The 23,777-nt window shown below is 54.6% G+C and overlaps 1 protein-coding gene across 1 annotated transcript; it reads left to right on the forward strand.

Moving 5' to 3' along the window:
* Positions 1–3,403: 3,403 nt before the first annotated feature.
* AHNAK (AHNAK nucleoprotein) lies at positions 3,404–22,422 on the forward strand. The gene is made up of 4 exons (XM_082785392.1): positions 3,404–3,483; positions 3,583–3,736; positions 3,976–4,163; positions 4,611–22,422. Exons 2-4 carry the CDS (start codon positions 3,583–3,585, stop codon positions 22,014–22,016), a joined length of 17,748 nt encoding a protein of 5,915 aa, XP_082641518.1. The 5' UTR covers positions 3,404–3,483; the 3' UTR covers positions 22,017–22,422.
* The last annotated feature ends 1,355 nt before the right edge of the window (positions 22,423–23,777 follow it).

Genomic DNA, 23,777 nt, shown 5'->3' on the forward strand with positions numbered 1-23,777 from the left:
CCCCCACCCCCCCCAGGGCGTGGGGATATTTGGGGGGGGGCCGGGGGGGGCTTTGGGTGCCCCCCCCCCCTCCCCTTGGGGATATTGGAGGGGGGGGGTCCTTAATTTTAGGGGGGGGCTCCTTAATTTGGGGGGGGGGGTCCTGAATTTGGGGGGGGGGGGGCTCTTTAATTTTGGGGGGGGGTCCTTAATTTGGGGGGGGGGCTCCTTAATTGGGGGGGGGGTCCTGAATTGGGGGAGGCTCTTTAATTTTTGGCGGGGGGGTCCTGAATTTGGGGGAGGGGGCTCCTTAATTGGGGGGGGGGCTCCTTAATTGGGGGGGGCTCCTGAATTGGGGGGGGGGGTCCTGAATTTGGGGGGGCTCCTTAATTTGGGGGTGGGGGGGCTCCTTAATTGAGGGGGGGCTCCTTAATTTGGGGAGGGGGCTTTTGGCTGCTGGGGGGGGGGGGGGGGGGAAGCACCCTTGGGTGCTCCCCGCCGGGGCGGAGGCCGAGGAGGAGGAGGAGGAGGAGGAGGAGGAGGAGGCCGAAGGCTCCCCCCGGGGGGGGGGGGGGGGCTCTGAGTCAGCCCCGGCTCCGCGCCCAACCCGCGGGGCCTCGCCCTGACTCACAAACCAGTTGGGCCTCCCAGTCCCTCCCAGTGCCTCCCAGTGCCTCCCAGTCCTTCCCGCAGCCTCCGGGAGCCTCCCTCAGCCTCTGCAGTCTCCCAGTCCCTCCCAGTGCCTCCCAGTCCCTCCTGCAGCCTCCCAGAGTCTCTGCAGCTTCCCAGTGTCTCCCAGAGCCTCCACATCCTCCCAGTGCTTCCCAGTGCCTCCCAGTGCTTCCCAGTTCCTCCTGCAGCCTCACAGAGTCTCTGCAGCTTCCCAGTGCCTCCCAGTGCCTCCCAGTCCCTCCCGCAGCCTCCCAGAGCCTCCACATCCTCCAGTGCTTCCCAGTGCCTTCCAGTGCCTCCACAGCCTCCCAGTCTCTCCCAGTGCTTCCCAGTCCCTCCCAGTGCCTTTGCAGCCTCCCAGTGCTTCCCTCAGCCTCCCAGTGCCTCCCAGTGCCTCCCAGTGCCTCCCGCAGCCTCCCAGTCCCTCCCAGTGCCTCCCAGTCCCTCCCTCAACCTCTGCAGCCTCCCAGTCCCTCCCAGTGCCTCTGCAGCCTCCCAGTGCTTCCCAGTGCCTCCCAGTTACTCCTTCAGCCCTCCCAGTCCCTCCCAGTCCCTCCCAGTTGCCTCCGCAGCCCGTCCGCGGGGGCGGCCTCCACCGCCGAGGCTTTGCGGCCGCGGAAAAGGGGAAATTAAAAGAAAGAAACCCAAAAACGGCCCCCCCAAAAAACCCCAAAGCCTCCCCGGCCTCGGCTTCCCCTTTCGGTGCCCCCCCCCCCCGGGAGGTTTTGGGGTTATTTTGTTGGGTTTGGGGTTTTTTCCTTTTTTTCCCCCCCTTTTTTCCCCCTTTTTCACTTTTTTTCCCCCCTTTTCCCCTTTTTTTCCCCCTTTTTCCCTTTTTTCCCCTTTTTTCCCTTTTTTTCCCTTTTCCCCTTTTTTTTCCCTTTTTTTCCCTTTTTCCTTTTTTTTTCCCTTTTTCCCCCTTTTTCCTTTCTTCCCCTTTTCCCCCCTTTTCCCCCCTTTTCCCCCCTTTTCCCCCCTTTTCCCCCCTTTTCCCCCCTTTTCCCCCCTTTCCCCCCCTTTTCCCCCCTTTTCCCCCTTTTCCCCCTTTTTTCCCCTTTTTTCCCCTTTTCCCCCTTTTTTCCCTTTTTTCCCCTTTTTCCCTTATTTTTTCACCGCGCCTGGAGCTTGCAGGGAGCAGAGCGGGGGCCTCACCTCTTTTTTTTTGAGGAAGAATCTCTTTTTTTGGCCTTTTTTTGAGGACAGCGGCGGGTGCGAGCCCGCTGAGCACCCATGGGTGGCCGTGGTGGGGGGGATGATGATGATGATGGTGGTGAAGGTGAAGGTGAAGGTGATGAAGGTCATGGTGGCTATGGTAGGGATGATGATGATGATGATGATGGTTGATGATGATGATGGTCACGGGGGTGATGATGATGAAGGTCATGGTAGCCGTGGGGGGGGATGATGATGATGATGATGATGGTGGTGGTGAAGGTGAAGGTGATGAAGGTCATGGTAGCCATGGTAGGGGTGATGATGATGATGATGGTGGTGAAGGTGATGAAGGTCGTGGTGGCCATGGTAGGGGTGATGATGATGATGATGATGATGATGATGATGATGGTCACGGTGGTGATGATGATGAAGGTCATGGTAGCCGTGGGGGGAGGTTGATGATGATTGATGATGATGATGGTGGTGGTGGTGAAGGTGAAGGTGATGGTGATGAAGGTCATGGTGGCCATGGTAGGGGTGATGATGATGATTGATGATGATGATGATGATGATTGATGATGATGAAGGTCACGGTAGCCGTGGTGGGGGTGATGATGATGATGATGGTCACGGGGGTGATGATGATGATGGTTGTGGTGGTGGTGGTGGTGGTCATGGGGGTGATGATGGTGATGGTCGTGGTGATGGTGATGAAGGTGGCCATGGGGTGATGATGGTGGTCATGGTGATGAAGGCCATGGTGATGGTGGCCATGGTGGCCAGGGGGTGATGATGATGGCCATGGTGATGAAGGCCATGGCGATGATGGCCATGGTGGTGATGGTGGCCATGGTGGCGATGATGATGATGGTGCTGGTGGTGCTGGTGATGATGGTGACGGTGACATCGCTGATACTGGTGATACTGGTGCTGATGGTACTGATGTTGATAACGATGGTGATGATGATGATGATGGCACTGATGACGTCAGTGACGGGGATACTGGTGATACTGGTGTTAATGGTGCCGATGGGGATGTTGATAACGATGATGATGGTGATGATGATGATATTATTGATAGCGATGATGGTGATACTGGTGATACTGGTGCCGATGGTGATGTTGATAACGATGGTGTTGATGATGATGACATTGATGACGTCAATGATGGTGATACTGGTGATACTGGTGCTGATGATGTTGATAATGATGGTGATGATAACGATGATATTAATGATATTGATAACGGCCATATTGATGATACCGGTGCCGATGGCGATGTTGATAAGGATGGTGCTGATAACGATGATATTAATGATATCGATGATGGTGATACTGGTGATACTGGTGCCGACAGCGATGTTGATAACGATGGTGATGATGATGATGATGATGCCGATGATGCCGGTGCTGACAGCAGCGCCTCGTTGGCAGTGAGGGCCCTTCCATTGGCCCAACCCATGGTGCCCCCACCCGTTCCTGTGCCGCCACCCCCCCAAAACCCCCCAAAACCCCCCAAAACCCCCCAAATCCCCCCCAAAACCGCTGTCCGGGTGCCGGGGGGGTGACGGGGCCCTCTCCTCATGCTCCACCAGGGACACGAAGGGACCCGAAGGCCGCCGAGAGGCCCGCGAGCGAAGGGTTGAGGGATCCGGCCAGGAGCGGCATCCCGACGAGGTGAGCGGGACGTGGGGGGGGTGCTTCAGCTCTTCATCCTCTCCTCCTCCTCCTCCTCATCCTCCTCCTCCTCATCCTCGCCCTCCTCCCACCCCGCAGATGGAGATGGAGGAGGAGACCCGGGAGATCCTCCTGCCCAACTGGCAGGGCAGCGGCTCCCACGGCATCACCATCGACCAGACGGACGACGGCGTCTTCGTCAAGCAAGTGCAGCAGAACTCCCCCGCCGCCAAGATGGGCGTCGTGAAGGAAGGTGCCGTGCCGGGAAAAGGCTCTTTTTTCTGTTTTTTTTGGGGGGAAAAAAAATGCATTTTTTTGGGCGGGCCCTTCGCAAGGTAGGGGTTGAAGGCGAAGGGGATGTTTTTGGGGGGGGTCTCAGCCCTGTCCGAGTGCTCAGCAAGCACTCCCTTCGCAAGGTGGGGATGGAAGGGGGCGTTTTTGGGGGGATGAGGGGGGTCTCGCCCCCTTCCAACCCTCTCTCGGCCCTTGCAGGGGACCAGATCGTGAGCGCCACGGTCTACTTCGACAACCTGCAGTCGGGCGAGGTGGCGCAGCTCCTCAACAGCATGGGGCACCACACGGTGGGGCTGCGCCTGCAACGCAAGGGGGACCGCTCGCCGCTGCCGGGGCAGTCCTGGGCGCACGAGGCCTTCGGGGCCGGAGGGGCAGAGGTGGTCTTGGTGAGTGCCATGGCACGGGGCGAGGCCGGGAGGATGTGGTGGTGGTGGCGCTGGTGGCATTGGTGACGTTGGTGGTGGTTGTGATGGTGATGGTGGTGGTGGTGGTGGTGGTGGCGGTGGTGGTGGTGATGGTGGTGGTGGCGGTGGTGTTGTTGTTGGTGGTGATGGTGGCGTTGGTGGCATTGGTGGCATTGGTGGTGGTGGTGGTGGTGTTGGTGGTGGTGGCGGTGGTGGTATTGGTGGCGTTGGTGGTGGTGTTGGTGGTGGTGGTGGCGTTGTTGGTGGTGTTGGTGGTGGCGGTGGTGGTGATGGTGGTGTTGTTGGCGTTGTTGACGTTGATGGTGGTGGTGATGGTGGTGGTGATGGTGGCGGTGATGGTGGCGGTGTTGGTGGTGGCATTGGTGGTGGTGGTGGCGCTGGCGTTGACGGGGGTCTCTCGGTTGGCAGAGCGGGGACGACGAGGAGTACAGGCGGATTTACACGACGAAGATCAAGCCCCGGTTGAGGTCGGAGGAGACGGTGGAGACGGAGTGCGGCGGGACGCAGAGCAGAACCATCACGGTCACCAGGAAGGTCACGGCCTACACCGTGGACGTCGGCGGGCGCGACGGGGCCGGAGACGTCAACGTGGTGGGCCCGGACTTCAAGGTCCGCATCCCGGGCCAGGCTCCGTCCCCCACCGTGGACTGGAGCACGGGGCTCAAAGGGGCATCTCCGGGGGCTTCCTGCCTCTCCGGGGGTCCCCCCGGCCCCCACCAGCTGGACGTCCACCTCGGCGAGGCCGGGAAGCACCCAAGGACTCAGATGGACTTGAAGCTGCCGGAGAGCCGCCTTCCTGGTGGAGAAACTGGAAAAGCTGTTACGGTGGAGCTGCCGGGGCCTAGGGTTGATGCGAACGGACAGATGGGAGGCCCGGAGGCAGGTTTTCACCTCAAAGGCCCTGGGATGGAGGGGAAAATGCACGTTTCTGGCGTGGACGGCCAATTCCACGGAGGGATCAAAGCGCCCGGCCTGGACGTCTCCTTGCCCGCCACGGAAGGTCCAGCGGGCGACGCCGGAACGGTGGGAAAAGTCAAGATTCCCGTGTTGAAAATGCCCAAATTCGGGTTCGCTGCTGCAGGGCCCGGCCTCGAGGCCAACGTAGACGTCGGCGCGCCCTCGGCCAACGTAGACGTCGGAGGCGGCCACGTCAAAATGCCGCACGTGGCCCTCCCGAAATTCACCGCGGAAGGGTCCGCCGTGGAGGTGGGGAAGGTGGGGCCCTGCCAGGTAGACGTCGGCGCTCCTGGGGTGGCTGTCAAAGGAGAGTGGACAGGCCCGATGTTCAAAAAGTCCGAAACGCCCCAAATTTCTCTGTCGGACGTGAACCTGAACCTGAAAGGCCCCCACGTGAAGGGAGATCTGGGTGTGGCGGTAGAAGGGGACGCCAAAGGACTTGGCTCTGTCACGAAAGGGCTCAAGGTGGACGTGAAGGGTCCTGGTGCTGAATTTGGAAGCCCAGAAGGTTACTTGAAAGGGCCCGGCATATCGGCGCCTTCCAAGGTGTCGATGCCCGATGTGGACGTTAACGTGAAGGGACCCAAACTCAAAGGAGAAATGGACGTTTCTGTCCCCAAAATAGGTGGCCACTTGAAAGGGCCTCAGTTTGGTGTTGAAGGCCCCAAGTTGGGAATGGACGTGCCCGACATCGATGTCAAAGGCCCCAAAGTGAAGATGCCGGAGGTGCACGTCAAGGCCCCCCAGGTCTCCATGCCCGACGTTGACTTGAACCTGAAAGGCCCCAAAGTGAAAGGGGACCTCGATGTTTCCGTCCCAAAACTGGAAGGAGAGCTCAAAGGCCCTGGACTTGACATCAAAGCTCCCGGAGTTGACATCAAAGCTCCTGGAGTTGATATCAAAGCCCCTGGACTTGACATCAAAGGCCCCAAAGTTGACATTGAAGCACCAGACGTGGACATTCACGGCCCAGAAGGTAAACTGAAGATGCCCAAACTGAAAATGCCCAAGTTTGGGGTGCCCGGCCTGAAGGGAGAGGTCCCAGACGTCGACGTGTCGCTTCCAAAGGGTGAGGTGGACATTTCTGCTCCCAAAGTTGATATTGATGTGCCATGCGTGGACATCAAAGGCCCAGAAGGAAAAGTGAAGGGCCCCAAGGTGAAGATGCCCGAAATGCACTTCAAGACCCCCCAGATCTCCATGCCTGACATTGACTTGAACCTGAAAGGCCCCAAAGTGAAAGGAGATGTGGATGTTTCCGTCCCAAAACTGGAAGGAGAACTCAAAGCCCCTGGACTTGATGTCAAAGCCCCTGGACTTGACATCAAAGCTCCTGGACTTGACATCAAAGGCCCTGGTCTTGATGTCAAAGCCCCCGGACTTGACATCAAAGCCCCCAAAGTTGACATTGAAGCACCAGATGTGGACATCCATGGCCCAGAAGGTAAACTGAAGATGCCCAAACTGAAAATGCCCAAGTTTGGGGTGCCCGGCCTGAAGGGAGAGGTCCCAGACGTCGACGTGTCGCTTCCAAAGGGCGAGGTGGACATTTCTGCTCCCAAAGTAGATATCAACATGCCAAGCGTGGACATTGAGGGGCCAGAAGGAAAAGTGAAGGGCCCCAAGGTGAAGATGCCCGAGATGCACATCACAGCACCCAAGGTCTCCCTGCCAGATGTGGATCTGAACCTCAAAGGCCCCAAAGTGAAGGGTGACGTGGATGTTTCCATCCCCACGATGGGTGCTGATTTGAAGGGTCCCGAATTACACCTCAAAGGCCCCAAGGTTGACATTGAAGCACCAGACGTTGACATTCACGGCCCAGAAGGTAAACTGAAGATGCCCAAACTGAAAATGCCCAAATTTGGGGTGCCCGGCCTGAAGGGAGAGGTCCCAGACGTTGACGTGTCGCTTCCAAAGGGTGAGGTGGACATTTCTGCTCCCAAGGTAGATATTGATGTGCCAAGTGTGGACATCAAAGGTCCAGAAGGAAAAGTGAAGGGCCCCAAGGTGAAGATGCCTGAAATGCACTTCAAGACCCCCCAGATCTCCATGCCTGACATTGACTTGAACCTGAAAGGCCCCAAAGTGAAAGGAGATGTGGATGTTTCCGTCCCAAAACTGGAAGGAGAGCTCAAAGCCCCTGGACTTGACATCAAAGGGCCTGGTCTTGACGTCAAAGCTCCTGGACTTGACATCAAAGGCCCCAAAGTTGACATTGAAGCACCAGACGTTGACATTCACGGCCCAGAAGGTAAACTGAAGATGCCCAAACTGAAAATGCCCAAGTTTGGGGTGCCCGGCCTGAAGGGAGAGGTCCCAGACGTCGACGTGTCGCTTCCAAAGGGCGAGGTGGACATTTCTGCTCCCAAAGTTGATATTTCTGCTCCCAAGGTAGATATCAACATGCCAAGCGTGGACATTGAGGGGCCAGAAGGAAAAGGGAAAGGTCTCAAATTTAAGATGCCGGAACTAAACGTTCAGACACCAAAACTCTCCATGCCAGACGTAGATCTCAGCTTGAAGGGCCCCAAACTGAAAGGAGATGTGGATATTTCTGGTCCGAAGGTCTCTGGAGACCTCAGGGGACCCAAAATAGATGTGGAAGGGCCCAAAGTGGATGTTGATATGCCGGAGGTTGAGTTGGAATGTCCGGAAGGGAAAATTAAAGGCCCCAAATTTAAGATGCCGAAGCTGAATATCAAGGGACCGAAAATATCCAAGCCAGACGTAGATCTGAACGTAAAGGGACCTAAAATAAAGGGAGAGGTGGATGTTTCTGCTCCAAAGATAGAGGGTGACTTGAAAGAGCCTGGCATTAATATTAAGGGTCCGAGCGTAAATGTCGAGGTCCCAGATGTCAACCTGGAGTGTCCAGAAGCCAAACTAAAAACGCCCAAGATGAAATTGCCTCATTTTAACGTGTCCGGCCCGAAATTTGAGGGCGCCGACATTGATGTAAACTTGCCAAAAGGAGACATAGATATTTCAGGGCCAGAGGCAGATATCGAAGTGCCAGACGTGGAGGTTGGGGGGCCGGAAGGAAAATGGAAGGGGCCCAAATTCAGGATGCCGAAGCTGAACATCAGAACACCTAAAATATCCATGCCTGATGTAGATCTGAACCTGAAGGGACCCAAAGTGAAAGGAGAAATGGATATTGCAGCTCCTAAGATAGAAGGAGATCTGAAAGGGCCAGAAATAGACATTAAAGGACCAAAAGTAGATGTTGAGGTCCCCACTGTTGATGTGGAGGGCCCCGAAGGGAAGCTGAAAGGTCCCAAATTCAAGATGCCGGACATGCACATCAAGACACAAAAAATCTCCATGCCTGACGTGGACATTAACCTGAAAGGCCCCAAAATGAAAGGTGACGTTGACGTCTCAGCTCCGAAGCTGGAAGGGGAGCTGAAGGGCCCAGATGTGGACATTAAAGGCCCCAAAGTGGACATTGACAAACCAGATGTGGACGTTCATGGTCCTGAGGGAAAATTCAAGATGCCCAAGTTCAAAATGCCCAAGTTCGGCATGCCGGGCTTCAAAGCAGAAGGCCCCGAGGTGGACGTGAACCTGCCCAAAGGAGAATTTGATGTTTCTGGCCCAAAGGTGGACATTGAAGGTCCGGAGGTGGACATAGGGGTGCCAGAAGGGAAGGTGAAGGGCCACAAGTTCAAGATGCCCGAAATGCACATCAAGACAACCAAGATCTCCATGCCAGACGTTGACTTGAACCTTAAGGGCCCCAAAGTGAAAGGAGATGTGGACGTGTCCATGCCTAAGCTGGAGGGTGAGCTGAAAGGCCCCGAGGTGGACATCAAGGGCCCCAAGGTGGACATTCAGGCTCCTGATGTGGATGTTCATGGTCCTGAAGGAAAATTCAAGATGCCCAAGTTCAAAATGCCCAAGTTCGGTATGCCAGGACTGAAAGCAGAAGGCCCCGAGGTGGACGTGAACCTGCCCAAAGGAGAAATTGATGTTTCTGGCCCGAAGGTGGAAATAGAAGGTCCGGAGGTGGACATTGAAGGTCCCGAGGGGAAGGTGAAAGGCCCCAAGTTCAAGATGCCCGAAATGCACATCAAGACGCCCAAAATCTCCATGCCTGACATCGATCTGAACCTGAAGGGCCCCAAACTGAAGGGAGACGTGGATGTGTCTCTCCCCAAAGTGGAAGGAGAGCTGAAGGGCCCAGATGTTGACATTAAAGGCCCCAAAGTGGACGTGGACCTTCCTGATGTTGAGCTGGAAGGCCCTGAAGGAAAGTTGAAAGGACCCAAATTCAAGATGCCCGAAATGCACATCAAGGCGCCCAAGTTCTCCATGCCTGACGTTGACTTCAATCTGAAGGGCCCCAAAGTGAAAGGAGATGTGGACGTGTCTCTCCCTAAAGTTGAAGGCGAGCTGAAAGGCCCTGAGGTGGATATTAAGGGCCCCAAGGTGGATATTGACGTCCCAGATGTGGACGTTCATGGTCCTGAGGGAAAATTCAAGATGCCCAAGTTCAAAATGCCCAAGTTCGGCATGCCGGGCTTCAAAGCAGAAGGCCCCGAGGTGGACGTGAACCTGCCCAAAGGAGAAATTGATGTTTCTGGCCCAAAGGTGGACATTGAAGGTCCTGAGGTGGACATTGAAGGCCCTGAGGGGAAGGTGAAGGGCCCCAAGTTCAAGATGCCCGAAATGCACATCAAGACGCCCAAAATTTCCATGCCTGACATTGATCTGAACTTGAAAGGCCCCAAAGTGAAGGGAGATGTGGATGTGTCTCTCCCCAAGGTGGAAGGTGACCTGAAGGGCCCTGAAATTGATATCAAAGGCCCCAAAGTGGACGTGGACCTTCCTGATGTTGAGCTGGAAGGCCCTGAAGGGAAGGTGAAGGGCCCCAAGTTCAAGATGCCCGAAATGCACATCAAGGCGCCCAAGTTCTCCATGCCTGACGTTGACTTCAATCTGAAAGGCCCAAAAGTGAAGGGAGATGTGGACGTGTCTCTCCCCAAGGTGGAAGGTGAGCTGAAAGGCCCTGAAGTGGATATTAAAGGCCCCAAGGTGGACGTTGACATGCCAGATGTGGACGTTCATGGTCCTGAAGGAAAATTCAAGATGCCCAAGTTCAAAATGCCCAAGTTCGGCATGCCGGGCTTCAAAGCAGAAGGCCCCGAGGTGGACGTGAACCTTCCAAAAGGAGATATTGATGTTTCTGTCCCGAAGATGGATATTGAGGCACCGAGTGTAGACATTGAATGTCCTGAAGGGAAAATTAAAGGTCCTAAATTTAAGATGCCTGAGATGCATTTCAACGTTCCTAAGATCTCCATGCCCGACATCGATTTGAACTTGAAAGGCCCAAAAGTGAAGGGGGGTGTTGATGTTTCTGCCCCGAAATTGGAGGGAGACTTGAAAGGACCCGACTTGAATATTAAAGGCCCGAAGTTGGATGTTGATGTTCCTGACGTTGACATTGAAGGTCCTGAGGGCAAATGGAAAGGACCCAAGATGAAAATGCCCGATATGCATATTAAGGCACCGAAATTTTCTATGCCTGATGTGGACCTCAACTTGAAAGGACCCAAAATGAAAGGAGAAATGGATGTTTCTGTACCGAAAATAGAAGGTGAATTGAAGGGGGCCGATCTGGAACTTAAAGGTCCCAAAGTGGACATAGAGGCCCCAGATATTGAACTCGAATGTCCAGAAGGAAAGCTGAAGGGTCCCAAATTTAAGATGCCCGACATGCATTTCAAAGCCCCCAAGATCTCCATGCCGGACTTTGATTTGAACCTGAAAGGCCCCAAAGTGAAGGGGGATGTGGATGTGTCTCTTCCCAAGGTAGAGGGAGACCTGAAAGGCCCAGAAGTTGACATCAAAGGCCCTAAACTTGATGTAGACCTCCCTGATGTTGACCTAGAGTGTCCAGAAGCAAAGGTGAAGGGCCCCAAGTTCAAGATGCCAGAAATGCACTTCAAGACGCCCAAAATCTCCATGCCTGATATCGATTTGAACCTGAAAGGCCCCAAAGTGAAGGGAGATGTCGATGTTTCTGCTCCCAAGATTGAAGGTGACCTGAAAGGCCCCGAGATAGATATCAAAGGTCCTAAACTGGACATTGAAGCTCCTGATGTGGATATTGAAGTCCCAGAAGGGAAGCTGAAAGGCCCCAAATTTAAGATGCCCGACATGCATTTCAAAGCCCCCAAGATCTCCATGCCGGACTTTGATTTGAACCTGAAGGGCCCCAAAGTGAAGGGAGACGTTGATGTGTCTCTCCCCAAGGTGGAGGGTGACCTGAAAGGCCCAGAAGTTGACATCAAAGGTCCCAAGGTCAATGTGGACCTTCCTGACGTTGACCTAGAGTGTCCAGAAGCAAAGGTGAAGGGTCCCAAGTTCAAGATGCCCGAAATGCACTTCAAGACGCCCAAAATCTCCATGCCCGACATCGATTTGAACCTGAAAGGCCCCAAAGTGAAGGGAGATGTCGATGTTTCTGCTCCCAAGATTGAAGGTGACCTGAAAGGCCCCGAGATAGATATCAAAGGTCCTAAACTAGACATTGAAGCTCCTGATGTGGATATTGAAGTCCCAGAAGGGAAGCTGAAAGGCCCCAAATTTAAGATGCCCGACATGCATTTTAAGGCTCCCAAGATCTCCATGCCAGACTTTGATCTGAACCTGAAAGGCCCGAAAGTGAAGGGAGATGTGGATGTTTCTGTTCCCAAGTTAGAAGGTGACCTGAAAGGACCAGAAGTTAATGTAAAAGGTCCCAAAGTGGACATAGAGGCCCCAGATATTGAACTCGAATGTCCAGAAGGAAAGCTGAAGGGTCCCAAATTTAAGATGCCTGACATGCATTTCAAAGCCCCCAAGATCTCCATGCCGGACTTTGATTTGAACCTGAAAGGCCCCAAAGTGAAGGGGGATGTGGATGTGTCTCTTCCCGAGGTGGAAGGAGAGCTGAAAGGCCCAGAAGTTGACATCAAAGGCCCGAAACTGGACGTGGACCTCCCTGATGTTGACCTAGAGTGTCCAGAAGCAAAGGTGAAGGGCCCCAAGTTCAAGATGCCAGAAATGCACTTCAAGACGCCCAAAATCTCCATGCCCGACGTCGATTTGAACCTGAAAGGCCCCAAAGTGAAGGGAGATGTCGATGTTTCTGCTCCCAAGATTGAAGGTGACCTGAAAGGCCCCGAGATAGATATCAAAGGTCCTAAACTGGACATTGAAGCTCCTGACGTAGATATTGAAGTCCCAGAGGGGAAATTGAAGGGCCCCAAGTTCAAGATGCCCGACATGCATTTCAAAGCCCCCAAGATCTCCATGCCAGACTTTGATCTGAACCTGAAAGGCCCCAAAGTGAAGGGAGATGTGGACGTGTCTCTCCCCAAGGTGGAGGGTGACCTGAAAGGCCCAGAAGTTGACATCAAAGGCCCGAAACTGGACGTGGACCTTCCTGATGTTGAGTTGGAAGGCCCTGAGGGGAAGCTGAAGGGCCCCAAATTCAAGATGCCCGAAATGCACATCAAGGCGCCCAAGTTCTCCATGCCTGACGTTGACTTCCATCTGAAGGGCCCCAAAGTGAAGGGAGACGTGGACGTATCGCTTCCCAAGGTGGAAGGTGAGCTGAAAGGGCCAGAAGTTGACATCAAGGGCCCCAAGGTGGACATTGACGTGCCAGATGTGGACGTTCATGGTCCTGAGGGAAAATTCAAGATGCCCAAGTTCAAAATGCCCAAGTTCGGCATGCCGGGCTTCAAAGCAGAAGGCCCCGAGGTGGACGTGAACCTGCCCAAAGGAGAAATTGATGTTTCTGGCCCAAAGGTGGACATTGAAGGTCCAGAGGTGGACATTGAAGGCCCTGAGGGGAAGGTGAAGGGCCCCAAGTTCAAGATGCCCGAAATGCACATCAAGACGCCCAAAATTTCCATGCCTGACATTGATCTGAACTTGAAAGGCCCCAAAGTGAAGGGAGATGTGGATGTGTCTCTCCCCAAGGTGGAAGGTGACCTGAAGGGCCCTGAAATCGATATCAAAGGCCCCAAAGTGGACGTGGACCTTCCTGATGTTGAGCTGGAAGGCCCTGAAGGGAAGCTGAAGGGCCCCAAGTTCAAGATGCCTGAAATGCACATCAAGGCGCCCAAGTTCTCCATGCCTGACGTTGACTTCAATCTGAAGGGCCCCAAAGTGAAGGGAGATGTGGACGTGTCTCTCCCCAAGGTGGAAGGAGACCTGAAGGGCCCCGAGGTGGACATCAAGGGCCCCAAGGTCGATGTGGACCTTCCTGATGTTGAGCTGGAAGGCCCCGAGGGGAAACTGAAGGGGCCCAAGTTCAAGATGCCCGAAATGCACATCAAGGCACCCAAATTCTCCATGCCTGATGTTGACTTCAATCTGAAAGGCCCCAAAGTGAAGGGAGATGTGGATGTTTCTCTCCCCAAGGTGGAAGGTGAGCTGAAAGGCCCCGATGTGGACATCAAGGGCCCCAAGGTGGACATTGACATGCCAGACGTGGACATTCATGGTCCTGAGGGAAAATTCAAGATGCCCAAGTTCAAAATGCCCAAGTTTGGGGTGCCCGGCTTCAAAGCAGAAGGCCCCGAGGTGGACGTGAACCTGCCCAAAGGAGAATTTGATGTTTCTGGCCCAAAGGTGGACATTGAAGGTCCGGAGGTGGACATAGAAGGTCCTGAGGGGAAGCTGAAGGGCCCCAAGTTCAAGATGCCCGAAATGCACATCAAGGCACCCAAAATCTCCATGCCTGACATCGATCTGAACTTGAAAGGCCCCAAAGTGAAGGGAGATGTGGATGTGTCTCTTCCCAAGGTGGAAGGAGAGCTGAAGTGCCCAGATGTTGACATCAAAGGCCCTAAACTGGATGTGGACCTTCCTGACGTTGAGCTGGAAGGCCCTGAAGGAAAGTTGAAGGGCCCCAAGTTCAAGATGCCTGAAATGCACATCAAGGCTCCCAAGTTCTCCATGCCTGATGTTGACTTCAATCTGAAAGGCCCCAAAGTGAAAGGAGATGTGGACGTGTCTCTCCCCAAGGTGGAAGGCGACCTGAAAGGCCCTGAAATCGATATCAAAGGTCCCAAGGTCGATGTGGACCTTCCTGATGTTGAACTGGAAGGCCCTGAAGGGAAGCTGAAGGGCCCCAAGTTCAAGATGCCCGAAATGCACATCAAGGCTCCCAAGTTCTCCATGCCTGACGTTGATTTCAATCTGAAGGGCCCCAAAGTGAAGGGAGATGTTGACGTGTCTCTCCCCAAGGTGGAAGGCGAGCTGAAAGGCCCCGATGTGGACATCAAGGGCCCCAAGGTGGACATTGACGTCCCAGATGTGGACCTTCATGGGCCAGAAGGTAAAATAAAAATGCCCAAGTTCAAAATGCCCAAGTTTGGGGTGCCCGGCCTCAAAGCAGAAGGCCCAGAGGTCGATGTGAACCTCCCAGAAGCTGATGTCTCCATTTCTGGTCCAAAGGTTGACATTAGTGTTCCTGATGTGGACATAGAAGGTCCAGAAGGAAAAATAAAGGGCCCTAAATTTAAGAAACCTGACATGCAATTCAATGTTCCTAAAATCTCCATGCCAGACATTGACCTTAATTTGAAAGGCCCTAAAGTGAAGGCTGATGTTGACCCTTCTCTTCCCAAAATTGAGGCTGAGCTGAAAGGTCCTAAGCTGGACATCAAAGGGCCAGAATTTGAGGCTGAGGCACCAAAGCTTGATATAGAAGGAAAGGCCAAAAAATCCAGGTTTAAGCTGCCTAAATTCGGCTTTTCTGGGCCTAAAGTGCAAGGCCCTGAGGTGGATGTAAAGCTGAAAAAGCCAGACGTTGAAATATCGGGTCCTAAAGTTGACGTTCAAGCTCCCGATGTTGATGTGCAGGCAAAATCGAAAGGCTCAAAGTTTAAAATGCCTTTCCTGAGTATTTCCTCACCTAAAGTTTCGATGCCAGACGTGGAGCTAAATCTGAAAGGGCACAAACTGAAAGGAGAGCTAGATCTCAGCAGCCCCAAGTTGGAAGGGGACCTGAAAGGCCCCGAGGTGGACATCAAGGGCCCCAAAGTCAACATCGAGGCGCCCGATGTGGACATTCACGGTCCTGAAGGAAAACTCAAAATGCCCAAATTCAAAATGCCCAAATTTGGAGTGTCTGGGGTTAAGGCTGAGGGGCCAGAAGTGGATGTTAGCATTCCCAAGGGAGACCTGGATGTTTCGTGTCCAAAGGTGGACATTGAAGGTCCAGAGCTGGACATTGAAGGGCCAGAGGGGAAGCTAAAGGGCCCCCATTTCAAGATGCCCGAAATGCACATAAAGACCCCGAAAATCTCCATGCCCGACATCGATCTGAACCTGAAGGGCCCCAAAGTGAAGGGAGATGTGGACGTGTCCCTTCCCCAGGGAGATCTGAAGGGACCCGAGTTGCATTTGAAAGGTCCGAAAGTGGACGTGGAGGTTCCAGACGTTGACATTGAAGGTCCCAAAGGAAAGGTGAAAGGCCCCAAATTTAAAATGCCAGAAATGAACATCAAGGCTCCCAGTATTTCCATGCCGGACTTTGATTTGAATTTGAAAGGTCCCAAGGCGAAGGGAGGCGTGGATGTCGATCTTTCCGTGCCAAAACTGGAAGGAGACTTGAGCGGGCCAGAAATTGATATCAAAGGGCCAAAGGTTGACATCAGCACACCCGAGCTGGAGGTGGAAGGGCCAGATGGAAAATGGAAAGGCCCCAAGTTTAAAATGCCAGAAATGCACATAAAGGCTCCCAAAATTTCCATGCCTGACACAAGCCTGAACCTCAAAGGTCCCAAGCTGAAAGGAGACATAGATGTCTCTGCTCCAAAGCTAGAAGGAGATTTTAAGGCTCCCGATATCAATGTTGAAGGTCCCAAAGTGGACATTGACATGCCAGACGTGGACATTCATGGCCCGGAGGGTAAACTCAAGATGCCCAAGTTCAAAATGCCCAAGTTCGGCATGCCGGGCTTCAAAGCAGAAGGCCCCGAGGTGGACGTGAACCTGCCCAAAGGAGAATTTGATGTTTCTGGCCCAAAGGTGGACATTGAAGGTCCGGAGGTGGACATTGAAGGTCCTGAGGGGAAGGTGAAGGGCCCCAAGTTCAAGATGCCAGAAATGCACATCAAGGCACCCAAAATCTCCATGCCTGACATCGATCTGAACCTGAAGGGCCCCAAAGTGAAGGGAGATGTGGATGTGTCCCTTCCCAAGGTGGAAGGCGATTTGAAAGGAGTTGAGCTGGAAATGAAAGGACCCAAAATAGACGTAGATGTTCCTGATGTGGATATTGAAGGACCAGAAGGCAAGTGGAAAGGCCCCAAACTGAAGATGCCAGAGATGCACTTTAAGGCACCCAAAATTTCCATGCCAGACTTTGATCTGAACCTGAAAGGCCCAAAAGTGAAGGGGGATGTGGACGTGTCTGTGCCGTCTGTGGAAGGTGACTTGAAAGGGCCGAAAGTTGATATTAAAGGTCCTGAGCTGGATGTTGACGCCCCAGATATCCATCTTGAGGGTCCGGAAGGGAAGTTGAAGGGTCCCAAATTTAAGATGCCCGACATGCATTTCAAAGCCCCCAAGATCTCCATGCCAGACTTTGATCTGAACCTGAAGGGCCCCAAAGTGAAGGGAGACGTTGATGTGTCTCTCCCCAAGGTGGAAGGTGACCTGAAGGGCCCTGAAATCGACATCAAAGGTCCCAAGGTCGATGTGGATTTTCCTAATGTAGAGCTGGAAGGCCCCGAAGGGAAGTTGAAAGGCCCCAAGTTCAAGATGCCCGAAATGCACATCAAGACGCCCAAAATCTCCATGCCTGACATCGATCTGAACCTAAAAGGCCCCAAAGTGAAGGGAGACGTTGACGTGTCTCTCCCCAAGGTGGAAGGTGACCTGAAGGGCCCAGAAGTTGACATCAAAGGCCCTAAACTGGACGTGGACCTTCCTGACGTTGAACTGGAAGGCCCTGAAGGGAAGTTGAAGGGCCCCAAGTTCAAGATGCCCGAAATGCACATTAAGGCTCCCAAGTTCTCCATGCCTGACGTTGATTTCAATCTGAAAGGCCCCAAAGTGAAAGGAGACGTGGACGTGTCTCTCCCCAAGGTGGAAGGCGAGCTGAAAGGCCCCGATGTGGACATCAAGGGCCCCAAGGTGGACATTCAGGCTCCTGATGTGGACGTTCATGGTCCTGAGGGAAAATTCAAGATGCCCAAGTTCAAAATGCCCAAATTTGGCATGCCGGGCTTCAAAGCAGAAGGCCCTGAGGTGGACGTGAACCTGCCAAAAGGAGAATTTGATGTTTCTGGCCCAAAGGTGGACATTGAAGGTCCGGAGGTGGACATAGAAGGTCCCGAGGGGAAGGTGAAGGGCCCCAAGTTCAAGATGCCCGAAATGCACATCAAGGCACCCAAAATCTCCATGCCTGACATCGATCTGAACCTGAAGGGCCCCAAAGTGAAGGGAGATGTGGATGTGTCTCTTCCCAAAGTGGAAGGAGAGCTGAAGTGCCCAGATGTTGACATTAAAGGCCCCAAAGTGGACGTGGACCTTCCTGATGTTGAGTTGGAAGGCCCCGAGGGGAAACTGAAGGGCCCCAAGTTCAAGATGCCTGAAATGCACATCAAGGCTCCCAAGTTCTCCATGCCTGATGTTGACTTCAATCTGAAGGGCCCCAAAGTGAAGGGAGATGTGGACGTATCGCTTCCCAAGGTGGAAGGTGAGCTGAAAGGGCCAGAAGTTGACATCAAAGGCCCCAAGGTGGACGTTGACATGCCAGATGTGGACGTTCATGGTCCTGAGGGAAAATTCAAGATGCCCAAGTTCAAAATGCCCAAGTTCGGCATGCCGGGCTTCAGAGCAGAAGGCCCCGAGGTGGACGTGAACCTGCCCAAAGGAGAATTTGATGTTTCTGGCCCAAAGGTGGACATTGAAGGTCCGGAGGTGGACATTGAAGGTCCCGAGGGGAAGCTGAAGGGCCCCAAGTTCAAGATGCCTGAAATGCACATCAAGGCACCCAAAATCTCCATGCCTGACGTTGACTTCAATCTGAAGGGCCCGAAGCTGAAGGGAGACGTGGAGGTTTCCGCACCTGATCTGGAAGGTCCCAAAGTTGAGATCGAGGCCCCTGACATCGACATCAAAGGCCCTGAGGGGAAGCTGAAGGGCCCCAAGTTCAAGATGCCAGAGATGCACATCAAGGCTCCTAAAATCTCCGCCCCAGACTTCGATCTGAACCTGAAAGGCCCCAAAGTCAAAGGTGACTTGGACGTGTCGGCGCCAGGAGTGGAATGTGAGCTGAAAGGTCCCGAGGTCAGTGTGGGCGCTCCAAAATTGGACATTGGGGCCCCCGATGTTGACATTGAGAGCCCGGAGGGTAAATTCAAGCTGCCCAAGTTCAAAATGCCGAAATTTTCCATGCCTGGCTTTAAAGGGGAGGGGGTGGATGTGGACGTGAACCTCCCGAAGGGAGATGTGGACATTTCGGGCCCCAGCCTAGAGGTGGAGGGTCCTGATCTCAGTGTGGATGGGAAGCTCAAAGGTCCCAAATTTGCGATGCCCGAAATGCATATTAAGGCTCCTAAGGTCTCCCTGCCCGATGTTGACTTAAACCTCAAGGGGCCTCAGCTGAAAGGGGACGTAGATATTTCTGGCCCCAAGCTTGAAGGTGATTTGAAAGCCCCCCAGATTGATGTGAAAGCCCCCAAAATAGAGCTCGATGCTCCTAGTGTGTCCATCGAAGGGCCGGAAGGGAAACTCAAAGGCCCAAAATTCAAGATGCCCGAAATGCACATCAAGGCGCCCAAGTTCTCCATGCCCGACGTTGACTTCAATCTGAAGGGCCCCAAAGTGAAGGGAGACGTGGACGTGTCTCTCCCCAAGGTGGAAGGGGACCTGCAGTGCCCGGACATTGACATCAAAGGCCCCAAATTGGACATCCAGGCACCCGACGTGAACATCGAAGGGCCAGACGGAAAAGTGAAAGGGCCCAAGATGAAGATGCCAGAAATGCACATCAAGACACCCCAGATCTCCATGCCGGAAATAGACCTGAACCTAAAGGGGCTGAAGCTGAAGGGCGATGCTGACATCCAGGGCCCGAAGCTGGAGGGAGGTTTGAAGGGTCCTGAGGTTGACATCAAGGGCCCCAAAGTCGATATCGAGTGCCCAGATGTTGACATTGAAGGTCCGGAGGGAAAACTGAAGATGCCTAAGATGAAGCTGCCCAAATTCGGCCTCAAAGGGGAAGGTCCTGACGTGGACGTGAACCTGCCCAAGGCAGAAGTTGACCTTTCGGGCCCCAAGGTAGACATCAGCGTCCCGGATGTGAGTATCGAAGGTCCGGAAGGCAAACTGAAAGGTCCTAAAGTGAAGATGCCAGAAATGCACATGAACATGCCTAAAATCTCCATGCCCGAGATCGATTTGAATTTGAAAGGCCACAAAACCAAGGGAGGTTTCGACCTTTCGGCCCCGAAGATAGAAGGCAACCTGAAGGGTCCCGACGTTGACATCAAAGGGCCCGAATTGGGGATCAAAAGCCCTGACGTCGATGTTGAGGGTCCCGACCTGAACATCGAAGGTCCGGAGGCCAATGTCAAACTTCACAAGTTTAAGAAGCCAAAGTTTGGGTTTGGGATGAAGAGCCCCAAGGCAGACGTCAAGGTCCCGGGGGCCGAGGTGGATTTCCCGGAGGCTGAGCTGAACGTGGAGTCGCCCGACATCAGCATCTCTGGAAAGGGCAAGAAGAGCAAGTTCAAGATGCCCAAACTTCACATGAGTGGCCCCAAAGTCAAAGGCAAGAAAGGCGGCTTTGAGGTGAACGCGCCCGGTGGAGAGCTGGACGCGAGCTTGAAGTCTCCAGACCTGGACGTGAGCGTGGCTGGTCCCGACGTGACGATAAAAGGGGACGCTGCGGTGAAGTCCCCCAAAGGGAAGAAGCCGATGTTTGGGAAGATCTCCTTCCCAGACGTTGAGTTTGATCTGAAATCGCACCGGTTCAGAGGGGACGCTTCCATTACGGTCCCAGAAGTCGAAGGGAAACTCAAAGTGCCAGAGCTGGAGGTCAAGGGCCCGGGTCTCAACATGGATGTGGAGGCTCCCGACGTGAACCTGAAGACACCAAAATTCAAACTTCCTGGCGGGGACTTGAAAATGGAAGGAGACCTGAAGGGCGCCAGCGTCGACGTTGCCGTTCCCTCCGTCTCGGTGCCAGACCTCGACCTCAACGTGAAAGGACCAAAAGGCAAAGTGGAAGTCGGCGTCCCCACGGTGGAACTGGGAGGTCCCGAGGGAAAGCTGAAGATGGGGAAAATGGGGCTCGGCGTGGACGTCCCCGATGCCAGCTTGGGTGTCTCGGCCGGAGGCGTGGGAGGAAGCGTGAGCCTCCCGGGTGTTGATGCCAAGCTGAAAGGCCCGCACGTCTCCGGACCCGATTTTGATGGAAACCTGAAAGGACCAAAAATTAAGGGCGATCTGGGTGTCGAAGGGCCGAACGTCAGCCTGGGCGCACCGGACGTCAGCGTTGGAGGCTTTGGAGGAAAACTGAAGATGCCCAAACTCAAATCCTCAGCCTTGGAGGGCCCGGACTTGGGCGTGAAGGGAGGCATCGAATGCTCCGTCCCGCAGCTGGAGGCAGATGTGAAAGCCCCGGGTGCAAATCTCCACCTTGGCGCCCCCGACATCGGCATCAAAGGACCCTCGGTGGACGTTTCGGCCCCGGATCTCAACGTGAACCTGAAGGGAGGCCTCGACGTTAAGTCCCCCATCGCCTCGGTGGAGGCGGCAGAGGTTGGCTTTGAAGACCTGAGTGGCACCATCAAGCTCCCGTCCCTCAAACTCCCCCAATTTGGTATTTCTGGCCCTGGAATCAATGGGGCGGATGCGGGCGTCAGCATCGAAGGCCCTCAGGTCCGAGGAGGGCTGAAGGGCTCGGGGGCCGGGATGGAAGGAGCGGAGCTGGAATTGAAAGGGCCTCAACTTCAGCTGCAATCCCCCGGCGTTTCCTCGCCCGACGTCGACCTGAAGCTGAAAGGACCAAACATCAAGGAGCCCGGCGCCGGCCTCCACCTCGAGGGGCCGTCCTTGGACGTGTCTGCGCCCAAATTTAACATCAAGGGGCCGAAAATCAAAGGTGGCGCCGCCGTTGCCGGAGAGGCCAGCGTGGCCGGCGGCGGTGGTCTCCACCTCGCCGGCCCCAAGGTCACGGTCGGCGTCCCGCAGGGTAGCGCGGAGGGCAGCCTGGGGAAAGTGTCCTTCCCCAAGCTGCGCATGCCCAAATTCGTCTTTTCTGAGCCCGAAGTGAAGGGCAGGGAGGTGGGGGTGGACGTGGAGTTCCCCGGGGCCGACGTCAGCCTCCAGGAGCCCGAAGCGGAGGACGGCAAGGCGAAGAAGTCCAAGATCAAGATGCCCAAGTTCAACTTCTCCAAGGCCAAGGGGAAGAGCGCTGGGTCCCCGGAGCTGCCGGCCCACGGGGTAGACCTGAAGGCCTCCAAGGCCAGCTTGGGCTCGGTGGAGGGGGAGTTGGACGAGGGGACGACGGCCAAGGGCAAATTCTCCCTCTTCAAGAGCCGCAAGGCGCGCCACCGCTCCTCGTCCTTCAGCGACGACCGCTCGGCCCACTCGAGCCCCACGGGGACCCTGGAGATGGAAGGGGCCGCCAAAACCAAAGCCCCCAAGATGAAATTCGGGACGTTCGGCGGCATGGGCTCCAAGACGAAAGGCTCCTACGAGGTGACGGGGAGCGACGAAGAGGCCGCCAAGCCTTCGCGCCTCTCCTCCTCCTCCAGCACCGACAGCACCACCAAGATCGGGGTCCGCATGCCCTCGGTGGAGCTGACGGTGGCCAAGAGGAAGGAGTAGCGGGGTTGTACATAGGCGCCCGTGTACATACGTCGCCCGCCCGGGGCTGTACATAGGTTTTATAGCTTAACGACGCCTCCCACAGCAATTAAGGCCGGGCGGTGGACGGAGGCCGCCCGGCGCCGCGCGCGCTTCGCCCTTCACTATTTGATATTTCGAGCTATTTTGATAAAAAAAAAAAAAAAAAAAAAGCCAAAATACCTATTTCCCTCCCAAGGTTTTTTGCTCATTCTCTTCAGTGTTTTGGTTCATGGAAACGTGTTTATTTTTTTTATTTTATTTTATTTTATTTTTTCTGGCGGGGAGTTGTTTTTTTTTTTTTTTTTAGTTTTGTTTTCCGCTTCTTTTCGGGCTCGTCAGCGGGGGAGGAAGGGAAAAAAAATAAAAAAATAAAAAAAAAAACAACGACGAGGCGATGGAAAAAAAAAAAAAAAAAGGAAAATAATCCCGTGGTTGGGTTGCGCAAAAGGGCGCCGGCATCGGGTAACAGGGGCTGGCCACAGGGAAATGCCTCACGCGGCGGCCTCCGGGGGCGAATTTTTGTGTCAAATCCCAATTTCTGTTATTTTTTTTAAATTTTTTTTTTTTTTTTTTTCTGTGGAATTCCTGGTTTTCGACAAGCGGAGGTTGGAGTTACAAAAGGGGGGGGGGGGGGGGCGGGGAGGGAAAGCAAAGGATTTAAAAAAGAATAATATAAAAAAAAAAAAGGATAAAAAAGCAAAAAGTTTTTAAAAAAATATATATAAAAATAAAAACAACGCCCTTTCAGCACTTTATTGGGAAATTAACGGAGAATGTAAAATGCAAATAAAAAGTTTATTAACCGTGGCTTCAGCGCTTCTGTTCACCCTTGGGTGGGGGGTTTGAGGGGGAAAGCCGCCAGCCTGGCTCGGGACAGCGACAAAACCCCAACCCCAGAGGGTGCCGGCTTTAAGTGGCGAACGCAGGAGCCCCAAAATCCCCAGAAATTGAAGAAAAATCGTCCTTTCCCCCCCCCCCCGCTTCCTGAATTGGTTCCTTCCGCCCGCTCCCCCCCCCCCCTCCCCCCTCGGTCTGGGAATGGTTTCGCCCCTCCCCCTCGTTTCCCGCCCAACCGCCGCCATGTTGGGAGCGGCCGCGCCCGCCCGCTGCGCATGCGCAGAGCGGGGGCGGTGCTGAGGGGAGGGGAGGGGGTGGGGGGGTGGGGGGGCTTTAGGGGGGTCCTGGCGGGGGGTCCTGAGGGGTCCTGAGGGGCTCGGGGGGTCCTGGGGGGTCTCAGGGGGGTCCCGGGGGGGTCTTGGTGGTGTTGGGGGGGGTCTGGGAGGTTTGGGGGGGTCCAGGAGAGGCTGGGGGGGGGTTTGGGGGGGGTCTGTGGGGATTTGGGGGGGCCTAGGACAGGCTGGGGGGGGTTGGGGGGGGATTTGGGGGGGCCTGGGGGGTTTTGGGGGGGTCTGGGGGGGGGTTTAGGGGGTCTGGGAGAGGCTGGGGGGGGCTTTGGGGGGGCTTTGGGGGGGATTTGGGGGGGGTCTGGGAAGATTTGGGGGGGTCTGGGGGAATTTGGGGGGGTCTGGGGGGGTTTAGGGGGGGTCCAGGACAGGCTGGGGGGGCTTTGGAGGGGTCTTGGGGGGGGTCTGGGAGGTTTTTGGGTGGTTTTGGGAGGTTTTGGGGAGGTTTTGGGGGGGTTTGGGGAGGTTTTGGGGGGGTTCTGGGGGGGTTTGGGGGGGTTCTGGGGCGATGCAGGGGGTTTGTTTTCCACAGCTCTTACACCGCGGTTACTCCAAG

This window comes from Aythya marila (assembly GCF_965140915.1).
Source record: "Aythya marila genome assembly, contig: HAP1_HAP1_SCAFFOLD_42, whole genome shotgun sequence".
NCBI classification, from domain to species: domain Eukaryota; kingdom Metazoa; phylum Chordata; class Aves; order Anseriformes; family Anatidae; genus Aythya; species Aythya marila.

Bases quoted from the DNA above. Each gene is read 5' to 3' on its own strand.
- AHNAK (XM_082785392.1), top strand. From the start codon at position 3,583: ATGGAGATGGAGGAGGAGACCCGGGAGATCCTCCTGCCCAACTGGCAG. The intron at 3,737-3,975 runs GTGCCGTGCCGG...CGGCCCTTGCAG, and splicing joins GATGGGCGTCGTGAAGGAAG to GGGACCAGATCGTGAGCGCC. The intron at 4,164-4,610 runs GTGAGTGCCATG...CTCGGTTGGCAG, and splicing joins GAGGGGCAGAGGTGGTCTTG to AGCGGGGACGACGAGGAGTA.